The sequence below is a fragment of the Periplaneta americana genome, chromosome 13 (genome assembly GCF_040183065.1).
Source record: "Periplaneta americana isolate PAMFEO1 chromosome 13, P.americana_PAMFEO1_priV1, whole genome shotgun sequence".
Lineage (NCBI taxonomy): Eukaryota > Metazoa > Arthropoda > Insecta > Blattodea > Blattidae > Periplaneta > Periplaneta americana.
This window is the reverse complement of record NC_091129.1, coordinates 63,352,489-63,366,655: the sequence shown is the minus strand read 5'-3', so window position 1 is coordinate 63,366,655 and position 14,167 is coordinate 63,352,489. Positions and strand designations below refer to the sequence as shown.

At 35.5% G+C, this 14,167-nt stretch overlaps 1 protein-coding gene across 4 annotated transcripts in view; it reads left to right on the top strand.

The window, feature by feature from the left end:
* Positions 1 to 14,167, top strand: part of LOC138712009 (sideroflexin-1-like) — a 50,139-nt gene that overhangs the window by 5,689 nt on the left and 30,283 nt on the right. For all 4 annotated transcript variants that reach the window (XM_069843384.1, XM_069843386.1, XM_069843385.1 and 1 more), the window contains exon 2: positions 4,160 to 4,330. In XM_069843384.1, coding sequence (XP_069699485.1) covers positions 4,173 to 4,330 — 158 coding nt within the window. In that variant the 5' untranslated portion in view covers positions 4,160 to 4,172. The remainder of the gene's footprint in view (positions 1 to 4,159; positions 4,331 to 14,167) is intronic.

The following is a 14,167-nucleotide window of genomic DNA, read 5'->3' as shown; positions in this document are numbered from 1 at the left end:
TATTTGTTATTATCTTAGCGTGTGCTCGATTACACTAACCTCTAGCGCTTGAGAATGGAACTAAACGCCGGCGCACAGAGAAACGAAACAGGCAAGGGTCCAAGAGATCTGGTACTTTTAATAAAAACATCTAAAAAAAAAAACAAAACAGGAAAATTCGCTCAGTGTCCATTTTATATTATAATCCCTATTCGCTGGGAACATTAGCGCACGGTGTTTTATATGCAGTTTTCTTGAACATGTATCAAAACATTTGCACGTATATAATACGCCTCACACGTGTATACAACCTGTTTACCTACCTACATCCTTCATTATCTCTTTGCAGCACAGTAAGCCAAAAACATGAAAACAAAATGTAAGTTTTTGTGTGTTTCATATACTGGATCATAACAAAGCTTCGATCAATGTTTTTCAAAATTTTAACTCTGCACACAATTTAAAAAAATAGTCATTCTGAGGACCACTATGCCACAGTAGAGATTTTGATATAATATACCAATATAGCATAAGGTGACATTTACAATAGTCTTATAACATGCATACTTTATTAATGTTGCTCTTTTTATAGTTCAGATACACCATTCATTCAATCATTACGTTTAACGATAAATTTATAATTGTAGAGAAATAAAGACAACTGTGGTTCTTCTGAAGAACCACTATGCTGCAAATAGTTAAGGAAATGGAAATACTGCATTCACCGGTATAATAGATTTAAAATTCTGAGACTTAATTCTTAAGTGTACCTAGATCATTCAAAACGCCATCGTGGAAAAAGATTGCAAGAATGAACTGCTAAAATCATCTAAGAGGCCTATGGATTCATTGTTACCATTATTATCTTTCTAAACTGCATAATGTAGAAATTGTTTATTTTTATTAAGCGTCTTAAAGTTTTGTAAATATTATACAATTGTTATTTTAAATAACATAATTATAATTACACAAAGATATAATTAAACTATGGTAAAAAAATATGCCCAATATTAATCCAAGAGGAAGCGATTTTATTGGCAGTGGAGAGGAAAGGCTGTATATTGACATCGAGGAACCGCGATGGGAACAAAGCAGTTATTTGGGAAGGCTGAAGCATTTCTGTGTTCTAACAGATGTGCGTAACATTTTTGCTTCCTCAACCAAATTGGAGTATTCTAGGCAATTGGTCGAAGATTACAGGTAAGGAACTATTCTCCAGCGTACTTCTTCATATATTATTTATATCTTAAACATATGAAGACCAGCGAATAGGGATTATAAAGAATGGACACTTCGCGTCGGTACCTTTGATGTAGCCGGACTGATTTCAATGACCTTCAAGCCAGCTAGAGCGTGAGATTCTGCTTTCTCCCTAGAGTTGGCGCTGACATCACACCAGCTAGCAGTCGACACAGCGGAAATATAACACATAATTAATACATCTAGGTACATTATGTACTCAAATAAAATAAATTGGATCCATAAAATAATAAATCCGTCATTAACTAATGTCTAGACTCTAGAGTTCCTTTATAATGAGAGTTGAGAGTTGACTCCAATAACAATTAAAATATGTAATGATTTGATAGCACTGAAAATGGAAAAACAAAACGCTTATGAGAAGTAAAACCATATATCTATATTATATTATATACAAATATTAAACAAATTTGATACATAATTTTATAATGTATTATATTGTTTTATAATATAATTTATTATATCTGAAATATAAAAAAAATATTATTACAACTAGTTTGTCACTGAGAAATAAGGAAAAGTTGTTAACTTGAATTTATTTGAAGCAAAGCGTTACTGAATTATGCAATAAGGTAGGCGATGTTTGGATCCTGTGTCTCAACTCTATACTCAATTATTATCTTAGCCTATGCTCGATTACACTAACCTCTAGCGCTTGAAAGTAGAACTAAACGCTGGCGCACAGAGAAACAAAACAGAGGAAAATTCGCTCAGTGTCCATTCTTTATAATCCCTATTCGCTGTGAAGACTATGTTTAAGAAAAAACAAATACCGAAGTTCAGAAATGGATTTTTAGGTATTCCACAGTGTCTTGGAACTCAATACGCAAAAAAATATATTTCTTGTAACATTCACTCTGAAAGCTTAAAAATGCCTAAAATACGAAAGAGTTATTTTAAATAAATGATTGTAATCATTTATTTATTTTTATTTTATTTATTTATAATTATAATAATTACATAATAATTATTATGTATTATGGTAAGAAGTACAGTCAACAAAAGAAATAAATATTACGGGAGACAAACTTATCTCAGTGTAACAAAGTTTTCGGGAAGAAATAAGGCATATGTAGGCAGAGAGAAAATAGATAACAACAAATTTGTATATTTACTTGTCTTGAGTCGAGGCATTTACACGAAATACCTTCGCATAATGAGTAACATCAAAGATCCAGCTCATATTTAACAATGACAACATTTACTAAACGAGAAAAATTTGCATTATTATTGTATTTTATGAATACAGTGTAATAAATGTAGCAAAATAATACATTGGAAAAAAAGAAAGAAAGTAGGCATTTACGAAAAACATGCATTTATTTCTTATACGTAAACATGAGAATTTTTCATAATGATATAACAAACGAAAAGAAAGAAATATTTATTCTATTGTGGCGAGTTTTTAAAATCGGTTATTTAAAGACACTGTATCAAGTGCGAGATTATCTAGCGTCGATAGTATTGGTGATAGCGAGATGGTATTTGTCGAGATAAGGCTGACGATTCGCCATGAATAATCTGATAATCGCCCTACAGTTGTGAAAAACCTAGGAAAAACCAAACCAGGTAATTAGCCGAAGCGGAATTGAAACCAATGCCTGAATATAGCCTCGGATCGGCAGGCAAACGCACTACCGGTCGAATTACATTGGTGGCTGTAACGATATCATAATTAACAATTTTAATCATGAAAATGTTTTCAGTATTAGTCGATAAGTTACTGTAAACTGTCTTCAGTTGCTACATAAGAAAAATTATGCCAACTTAGGCGATAACGGGGGATTTGAATGCTAATATGGAATTTTTACAATAAAAAGTTATTGAAGATGGCAATTTATCAACAGTAATCTCACTAGAGATTTTGATTTATCTAGAGAAAATCAAAACTCGAGTAGGATTTAATTGACTATTACACGATTAGAAGAAAGTATTTAAAGATTAGAAGAAATAAAGTATTCTAATACAATAAACTACTAACTTACTAAAATTCTTTTTCATTAATGTTAGCTTCACAAAAACGTTTGAACGGATCCGTCATTTTCAGTTGACTGTCTATGCGATCGCAAAATATGTTTCGTAGTACCGTAAAGAATTTACAGTTTGAAATGTTAGCAAACAAAGAAACAAATGCTAGGGAAGTGATAAAATAAACAAATGCTAAGGAAATGATAAAATTATAGCGATAAGCAGCCATGATTGGCTGAAACACGTCCTTTCGCGCCGTTTTATTGGTCAAAAGTAGTATGACGTAGTAAAAGTGTAATAGTCATTGTAAATTTAATTCAATTTTTTGTAATGTAATGAACTAACGGCTTACAATACTATAAGTTCTGTAGGTTAACAACTACCAAAACTCCCCTATGGGAAGTTACTAAACCTTACAGCTGTGCTGTAGGCGGAGTCGGAGTTTCCCTCCATTAATCTGAACTATTTTCGCTACTGATTGACAAGTCATCTGATGCATCACTGCTATCAGTTAAACATTCTCCTAAAGAAATTATTCTGTCAATCCTCCAGTGTTCTCAAACAATTAGATAAAAACGATAGCTTGCACTACATTACAAACGGATGAGCAATCCCTTCAGTATCTCAAAACAGAGTTGAATCAAATACTGTAGAGAACTACAGTATTTGGTTGAATTGCACGCATGCAACGTCCGACAAACTCCCTAAACTTCGGCGCATATGACAGGCGCACTGCTGGAGGCAACATTACTATATAAAAGAATTATACGTCCCATGACATTGTATACTGCTGGATTCTTAATTTGGAAAAGTGATCTACGACTACGATCCAATAGGTCTACTACCAGATAGGGAACGATTAGACTAAGATGATTTACTCGTATCAAATATGTAGCATTGGATTTTGAATCTATGATTGATGGCCTTATGCAGATATTGTTGTAACTACTAGGAGAGGTGTCCCAATGGACAACACGACGGTGGACGAACTGTGGAGAGCCAAGTATTTGTACGACTCCGCGTATCATCCGGACACGGGTGAGAAGGTGATGGTGCTGGGTCGCATGTCCGCCTGCGCACCCGTCAACATGATCCTCTCGGGAGCTATGCTTACCTTCCGCAAGTAAGTACTGGTATTGGTGGTCTGAAAAATCCTTTTGTTTTCTTATCTCTAGCTACTATTGACAACGGATACACTAGCTTATCTATTGCCTTGTGTCACTTTCACGATTTTTAATATGAAACGTGTATGTTCGAGGGTGAAATGAAAAAAAAAGTTACGAAACTTCCAACATCTGCTGCCACTTGCTAAGCAACGGCAACGAGTTATGTCAAACTATTCTGACATCACTTGTTTAACGACAACGGATCACGTCATACTATATATTGCTTAGCAACAGCGAGAGTAAGGCCAGTAACACACTTCAGCGAGAAATCTATACTAATAATAAATCTGTAACCGAAATTTTTCTGGTGATTTTCGCTTTTCCAAAAATAATTGGTGTTAACATGTATAATTAATCTCATCCTGAAACAAAAAATCGTTTTTTTTTTTTTCAAATTTCTATCTGCCCGCCCGCCCTCCCGCCCGCCCACCCACCCACCCACCCACCCACCCACCCACCCATCCAACCATCCATCCATCCATCCATCCATCCATCCATCCATCCATCTATCTATCTATCTATCTATCTATCTATCTATCTATCTATCTATCTATCTATCTATCTATCTATCTATCTATCTATCTATCTATCTATCTATCTATCTATCTATCTATCTATCTATCTATCTATCTATCTATCTATCTATCTATCTATCTATCTATCTATCTATCTATCTATCTATCTATCTATCTATCTATCTATCTATCTATCTATCTATCTATCTATCTATCTATCTATCTATCTATCTATCTATCTATCTATCTATCTATCTATCTATCTATCTATCTATCTATCTATCTATCTATCTATCTATCTATCTATCTATCTATCTGTTACCTTTTCACGCGATAATGACTGAACCGATTTATATGAACATTGGAATATAAATTAAGTTCGTTCTAGCTTAGATTTTAGACTATATGGCATTCAAAATGCGTTATTTAAAAGAGGTGTTATAAGGGGGCCTGAATTAAATAAATCGAAATATCTCCCTTACTATTGATTTTCACGAAAAATGTTACATAACAAAAGTTTCTTTGAAAATGATTTCCGATTAGTTTTAGTCTATGAAAAATTGTGATAGGACTGATATTTAATGCAATAAATGAATTTTGAAAGAACAATGCTTTTTATGTCATTGCCCCCTAGATTATACGAGTAATAGAGATAAAACAAATGACTGCATTTATTTAAAGCGGCGTTGGACAACAATCAGATTAATTTCCGAGACTCTAGATCCCCCACAACCATTTAAAAACTTACAGTACTACATCCGTTATCAACACACGTTTTAAATAATATAAGACAGTGTAACACCTCATTCCAAGTGGTGCCGTTTGGTGACAAAGTCTTCTTCCAGTTGAGAGAACAATCCTCTGTTCTTACAAATATATTTTGTTTCAGACGCTGTTAGGTCGTAATATCAATCTTAAAAGTAGAATTAATTGAACTCCAGAGTGTATTGCATGATAATAACAGTTTCATTCATATTTCTAATTCAACTTTGAAAATAATTCAGAAGAAAACGATTTATAACTTACAATAAATTAATTAGGCCTATTCATTAATAATAACAAAGCTGTATTTGAAAATATAACAGATTTAAGTAAATGATATGTAGTTATAACAATATGTGCAACGAAGGGCACGGGTACGGCTAGTATGTAATTTATTTGTCGAGCTATGGAAAATGCTTTCCTTTAGCAAGGAGTAACGCTCGAAATAAGGCACAGCTCACATTGGTCAGATAACTACGTATTTCCCGCTCCCGTAGGTAACTAACCTAATTGTGGCTTATAACATTTATATTACGTGGATGAAATTGAACAATTAATAGAACGTCAAGGTATTGAAATTGTTGTAACTTTATTTCTATCAGCGCATAACAAACCCGAAGACTTTATATCATATTATATACAATGTCTTTGATCAAACTGCCTTCGGTATGACGTAATAAAATTCGTGTTTTTATTATCTATACAGAGATGGCTCCACTGCATAGTAACACATTTCTCGTTGTAGTGTGACGACGTTAGGTTAAGCTAAGCGGTGTCCACACAATACATAGTTCATAGCTCTCGCTGTAGTGTGTAACCGACCCATGCCACACGAGTTTACTCAGGAAAAGGGACTATGGAATAAACAGAATAATCTTTTTAATATATGTATTTCTTATGCATTAATAAAGTGAGCTAATCTTCAAAATGAACGAACCCATTGTAAATATTGTATATGATATGTATTTAATATGGAAATAATGAAAAAATAACCATTAATAATACAACACAGACTATTTTAAATTCATTTCACTTTCAATAATATTCAAAATTCTTATAAATTATAACAAATTCCTTACAAATATAAATATCATTATAACACAAAATCGAGAACATAAGCATTTTATACAATTACACGGATTTTTATGAACTCTTTCCACTTTTATCAATATCTCTGCTGTCTTATGAGATGTTTCGCAGAGATGCCTAGACGTTGGTCCGCAAAGAAACAGCTGGCTGCTAAATTGCTCACATCTTACTAAACCCGAAAACTGTTCTATTACATCCCAATAGCAAGTATGGCAACCACTAGACCACTGTTTCTTAAGCTTTTCAGTCGAGCTACCTTCCCAAAACGTAAAAATGTAAAATTAATACTTCGCGATCCGCCTGAAAATAAATAATGATACGACACCACCACCACCACCACCACCATCACCACCACCAATAGTAATGATGATGATGATGATGATGATGATGATGATGATGATGATGATGAAACTGACATGAGCGACTAGTTCAAACTATTTATCTGTTTTGATAGCGACGTACAGAGGGTCATACTGAAAGTCATGAGCAACACATGCTATAATTTCAATTTCAACAATGTAACAAAAACGATTATATGATCATAATCTACAGACTTTACACTATGTATTGACATATTGTGCCTAATGGCAAAATGGTCGACAACGATGATTCGTTGTCGACAGCGTGATGTCATTAAATTCCTTGTTAAAGAGGAAACATCTGCTGCTGAAATTCACTTCAGACTTCAGCGTGCATACGGAGATATGTGCATGTTCGCCAGCATTGTTAGGAGATGGGTGAAACATTTCGAAGATGGGAACACGAGTATCCAAGATGAGCCTCGTAGCGGTCGCCCTCGAACTACCTCCACGGAACGCAACAAGGAAACAGTTGATGAGTTCTAGGATGCATTTTGATTGAATTTCTTGAACCTGGAGAGACCATAAATGCTGTCCGCTATATTCAGACAGTTTTGAAGCTCCGTCCTGCATTGCGCGAGAAACGCCCTGGAAAGAAGATCATCCTTCAACACGATAAGGCGTGGCCTCATACTGATCGTGTCCCCGTGAGGAAATCAGAACATTTGGGTGGGAAACTCTTACGCAATCTCCCTACAGTCCCGACTTGGCACCCTTCGACTACCATCTTTTCGGTTCTGTAAAGGACCGGCTGCGAGGCTAACGATATGAGACGCTGGAGGACATCCGGAAAGTAGTGCGTCAGTGTCTTCGGGAAGATAAAACGGATTTCTACAGCAAGGAAATGCTCAAACTTACAAAACGGCGGGAAAAAATGTGTGCAGAGAAATGGAGACTATGTTGAAAAGTGACAGAAAAGTCTGCAGATTAAGATGATGTACCTGGTTTGTCTAAAAAAAATAATTAAGATTTATAACAATGAGTTGCTCATGACTTTTAGTGTGACCCTCGTATTTGAATCGACATGTCTGTACACGTCGATGCGTATGAGTTTCGACTTGCCGCGTACACCGCGTTCTCACAAATCTTGACATGTTTAAAGTGAACAAGCCCTGTTCTCCAGTGCCTGTTATGAAAGAAGCGGAACGGTATTCACAATCGTTTTTAAGGTTGCTGCTGGTTCTTGCATTTAATTTTCTAAAGCGAATTGAGGATCGGGTTTAAGCGACATTGTAGACACACGTCCGAATAGAATCTCGAAGAGTGTGTATGAGTTCACTTGATGGCATGAATGAACTTAATGAAGTGTTATTTCACTTCTTCGTTTTCTCTGGAGACGTGTGTCTGTGAGTCACTCAACGTAGGCCTACTATATGAATAGAATGTTTAATCATGCAAAATAAGCGCATGTTTTCACTATATAGAAATTTTAATTAAAATTCCCGAATTTTCATTTGAGATTTTGATTCTTATAAATGTATTCTTACGTGATTTTTTTTTCTATAAGACGCTAATAATTAATTAATTATACTTCCACCACAGTCTAGTATATACAGTCACGAAGCTCAATACGTAGCAAATATGCATCCATAGACAGTTGCTAACCACTAGGATCGCTAATATCGGCTCATTACAAGCAATGCGAAATAGTACCGGCACAGTTTCCAGCAACCTCACAACTCAAGCTTCGTGAGTGTATATGCTAGACTGTGATTCCACTATATTATCTTATTGCATGAAGTACGCAAAGGAACTGCAATAAATGTTCCCCGGTTACTTATTTTTTTAGTATTAATTATCTATAAACAGATCAATAAACTCAGATAAATTTTATTAAGGAGACGACTATAATTCAATGCAGCGATGACGTGATATATTAACAATTACTTCGAAAATCTTGCGACTTCCCACTAGCTACGATAGTTCAACACGACACCTGCATGTAAGACTTAATATTCATAACGGGATGTCTCTACTCATTAACATTTACTTACCACGTTTACTGTTGACAATATACATGTTAATTCTTGCAACATGCTTTGAGGATTCACACTAATAACAAAATATTTAACACGGTAAATGTTGAAGGTTGAATAAAATGACTGCTGGTATTGACTCAACGTTCTTCTAAGGTTGGAATAACAATGCTGGACACAAGTCTTGTGAAATAGATTGAGCACAGAAAAGAGGAAGTCTTTGGGTTTGAAGAATGCTGGAGATAGAATTATAATGTAATTACAGTAAAGCCCCGATTATCCATCACTGTATTAACCGATTGATGAATTATCCGACTGTCTCTCTCTCTCTTGCTCTTTTTGTTTTGCAGAAAAAAATATGAGTACTATACATTATATTAGTACGAATTTTTTTTACAGAGTGTTTTGTTTTTACAAACCCTTATCCTTACGCGTATGATCTACTCTTCGGGTGGTCGTACTGTCTAACTTCTACGCAAAATGTCTTCCACAGATGTCAAGTAATTGAGTGGTTTGGAAAATGAGAAACTGTCTCATCACAATACGAGATAGGAATTACAACTATGCACTTTTTAATGAAAAACAAAATATAAAGTCCATCAAATTTGTAAATCTACAATATGAGACCTCTGCTATTCCTCTCTTTCCACAGACACATGTGATAAGAAGTTTCCTTGGCCATTAAAAACCCGTCGTTGCAAACTAGACTTAAATTAGTCAACTTATGACCCATTACCTAGCGTGTTAAGAGAAAGAACGGGGGAAATGACGAAACTGTATTATGCACTTAGTTTATGAACACTTTTTATAGCACGGATTATCCGATTTTTTCGATTAACCGTTCACTCCACCCCCTTCATTACCACGGATAATAGGGGTTCTACTGTACGTTAGTGAAAATGGCCTCAGGATGGGTTCCTATTTCGTACTAGATTATTACCTAGGGAGTTTATTATCATATGATGCTGAAATTTGTCACTTGAGGATAAAAACAAATTGAAACTTACCTATAACCTGTTGAAATAGATTCCCTCAGGAAATTATCAAGATGTTCTCGGATAGAAAAAATTAGAAGTGAAGAAATAAAACAACTGATGGACTACAATATTTCTATACTACAATTTATAGAGTATAAGAAAACCTGCTGCGGTGTGGGCATATGAGAGAAGGCATTTCTATAACTGTAGCTCCTCTAGCGGCAGATGGCTGTCATCCTTTTTTGTATCACCTAACTGTCCTTTTCACATATATAAATGGAAAGAACGCCAAACGTTACCGTTATACAGCACATGTGAAATTCTGGACACTACAGCCCATGAAGGGCCAAGGCCGACCAGCCGACTTCTGGCCTCACTCTCACATGTGTAGTTATTGGTCAGCACGATTATCCCCCAGCCGCTATAGCTGTTTTTGTAACTGGATTTCGCCACACTGCTCCGTCGATTTAGTAGAAAGTCAATATTCACCTATTTACGAGTAGACATAACACGTGGAGCAAGTCCCTGCAATCGACAAGCATCATCTTTTGGTAGAATAGTGGCATTCAATCTATGATACGCGTACACTAACGGGTGCGGGGGAGGTACGCATCCCACCTGATTACGTATGTAAAAATTCTAACATATTTATTTTACTATACTTGTTGATAATGCATTATATTTTAGTTTTTTTGCAATATCCCAAGAGTTGGAACTCAATCAGAGACGATTCTGTTCGGCGTCGGGGTTGTATCCGGTGTGGCTTAGTGGATAAAGCATCAGCACGTAGAGCTGAAAACCCGGGTTCAAATCCCGGCGCCGGAGAGAATTTTTCTCCGTTCCATTACTCTTCCATCGTAAGTCTTGTTTTACCAAGCATAAATAACATTCTACGTAAACCATAACTATTATTATTGCATCAGTAACTACTGTATATTAAATATTAATAATAATAATAATAATAATAATAATAATAATAATAATGTCCACCGCTGTGGAGTAACTTCAGCGCGTTTGGCAGTGAAACGAGCGGACCTGGTCGAATCCTGGTTGGAACTTTTTCCGGGGTTTTCCCTCAACTAATTGAAGCAAAATTGCTGGGTAACTTTCGGAGTTGGACCTCGGACTCATTTCGCTATCATTAATTCACATATCATCATCATCATCATCATCATCATCATCATCATCATCATCATCATCATCATCATCATCATCATCACCCATACCATAGCCCAAGTTCAGTTCACGGTGTGCATGTTATAGAGTGAATCGGGGGGAGATGACTATCGGGGGAAGATGCTTATTTCTTTGTAATTTCACATTTTTTCAAGAGAGAACGCCACGCATATGTCTTCATAATCATTGAGACAGTTTAATGTTTGTAGAGTGGAAGATAATTCATTTTGTCACATGTTCTTGTCGTGAGAAGAAAAACAAGAAAACAGTTCATTTTTATGCTATAAAATAATTGGAAAGATATGTTAAAATTTTAATACATCCTTAAATTCGTAATAACTGTCAAACCTTTGTAATGGATAATGTAGTAAAGGTTCTAAAGGTTGTATTGTTAACAACCAACGACCTTGTTCCGCTATCTTAGGTTGCGTCACAGCACTAGGCATCTTACCCCGATACTTGGGGAAGATGATCACTTTTTTCGAGGTAAGATGGCAACGTGTTGCAAGAGTTTTATTTTTCGTTTTATTGCAGGGAATGTGTAAACATTACGTAAGATCCTCTGATAGAAGTCAGTGGATTGAGGACATTCTTCAACTTGCTATGGAACATGTTATAACAGAGGGTATGAATTGTTTTAGAGCATTGCAAGTATACGGAATTCCTTACCGTACCCTTAAACGCCTCCTAAAAAGAATGATGACAAAAAAATGTACTGGATTGAATTCATTGTGTGCAATGACTGTGTTTCTAAGTAGCGATAAACGAGTGAGAAAGTGTCCATGAGCTTCATATTAAGTCAATTATGTTATATACATGTATCAAACCAAGTTCAGGTAAAATACATAAATCAGTAAATGTGTTAATTGCATTTGCCATCTTACCCGACTGTCGGGGAAAAATGCCTTCAGTGCAGACAAGAAGAAAACCTGTGTCTATAAACAAGGTAATTAATGTTTTCTGTTTTGTACCAAAACTATAATTTCAAAATACCTTCCAGACTTTGATATCTCAGTATGCAATTCAAAACTAAATGTACAGTATCTTAAATTTTCAATCAAAGAAAAAGTCGGGCATCTTCCCCCGATCCACTCTACTTGTACAAGAGCGCGGGCGTTCGGCTACCCAATTATTAACAGAAGTGGTAAGCACAATAAGCCTCAGGCTACAGTTTAAGCCTTTGGGTCCCTCCTCCGTACAAGAGAAAAAATAAATAATAATTTACTTTTAGTACAACATCAATCATAGCCTTTTGTTAATTCTTATACAATTGCAATGCAGTTTGGGGGGTACAAACATATTTGGGGATAAGCTAGCAAAACAGATTGAATACCACTGAGGTAGAACAAGAAAGTCAAGGAATATTATGGACAGTAAAATAATGGATGATACGGGAATGGGTATTTAAGAGTTGTTAATCCGTTATAAAAAGCGAATGTGATACATCGTTAATACAAATTAATTTTATTTCCTAGAATTGCGCGCACGCGCGCACACACACACACACGCACGCGCACGCACGCACGCACACACACACACACACACGCACGCACACACAAAGTGCGAAGCACTGGCCTCCAACTACCTCCAAATATTTTCGACCTTCGTCCGCCGTATACACAATTCTGTGAAACATCAAGCTTAAAGTGACAGTGAAAGTGACAGTGAAATTGTAAAACTTGTCAATAGGTTAAACTTACACGTGTTACAAATTAAAAATTAGATCAAGCTCAAAGTGACAGTGAAAGTGACAGTGAAAGTAGCAAATTTTATATTACAAGCTATAAACAACAAAAGTGACACCAAACAAGAGTGATCTAGGGAGGAAAACTTAAAACACTTTGTAAATTTGGAAATAGGCTTCATGCATGTAGTATTACATACGTAATGGAGTAAGCAGTTATACAGCAGTTCAAAAAAATACACACACATATACATACACACACACACACACATATATATATATATATATATCAAGAAAATACATAAATAAATAAATAAATAAATAAATAAATAAATACAGAAAGAAAGAAGTGAGTGAGTGAGTGAGTGAGGTTAGGAATGAATGAATGAATGAATGAATGAATGAATGAATGAATGAATGAATGAATGAATTAAATCAATAAATAAAGGATTAAATAAATAAAAAATAAAAATAAAAATATATTACCTTAAACTCTCCAGCAATATCCTTAACATTTGTGCCGTTTTCAAGGTGTTGAATAATATTTACTTTGTCAGAAATACTCAGACTTGAAAGTGTTTGTGACACGATTCCTTACCGATATGCGGGGGCTTGGATTCTCGTCACAACAACAAACCACGTTGTATTGTTTTCTGCTTTCTTTAGTTTCACACGCATTCTACTACATCGACAGAGCAGTGTACCTATTGCAACTCCCCAAATTCATCACGTGGCACCGGTGCCGTATACTGGCCGCAATTTCATGAGAAAATTTCTTTCCCCATGAAGACCTGAAACGGAAAACGCGAATTCAAGCATAATGTCTTAAAGTAAACATTCTCATGTGGGCAGATAAAAAAGTTATCGTTTTTTCTTCCACCATGTTAACAATGTCAGAACAATTATTGCTTATACTCGTACAAATTTTGGCCACTCGAACGCAATTACCAGGGCTGTAAAAATAAGTTTCCCTCGGGCCGTTTACAGAAAAAAAACACAATTTCTTGAAAAGATTTATTGGAACAGATACAGCAATTGTTGAGTTATTTTTCAACATATTCTCTACCGGAAATGAGACATTCGTGGGATCAACTTTCGTAGCCCTATGTCCTGCCGCCTGGGATCGGAACCAGTACGTGTGAGCCGTCTGCACTTCCATGGTGTGACAAATGTCTCAATTTCAGTGGGGAATATGTTGAAAGATAGCTCAACAGTTATATCTGTTCCAATTATTTATGAGAAAATAACTTTGGTGT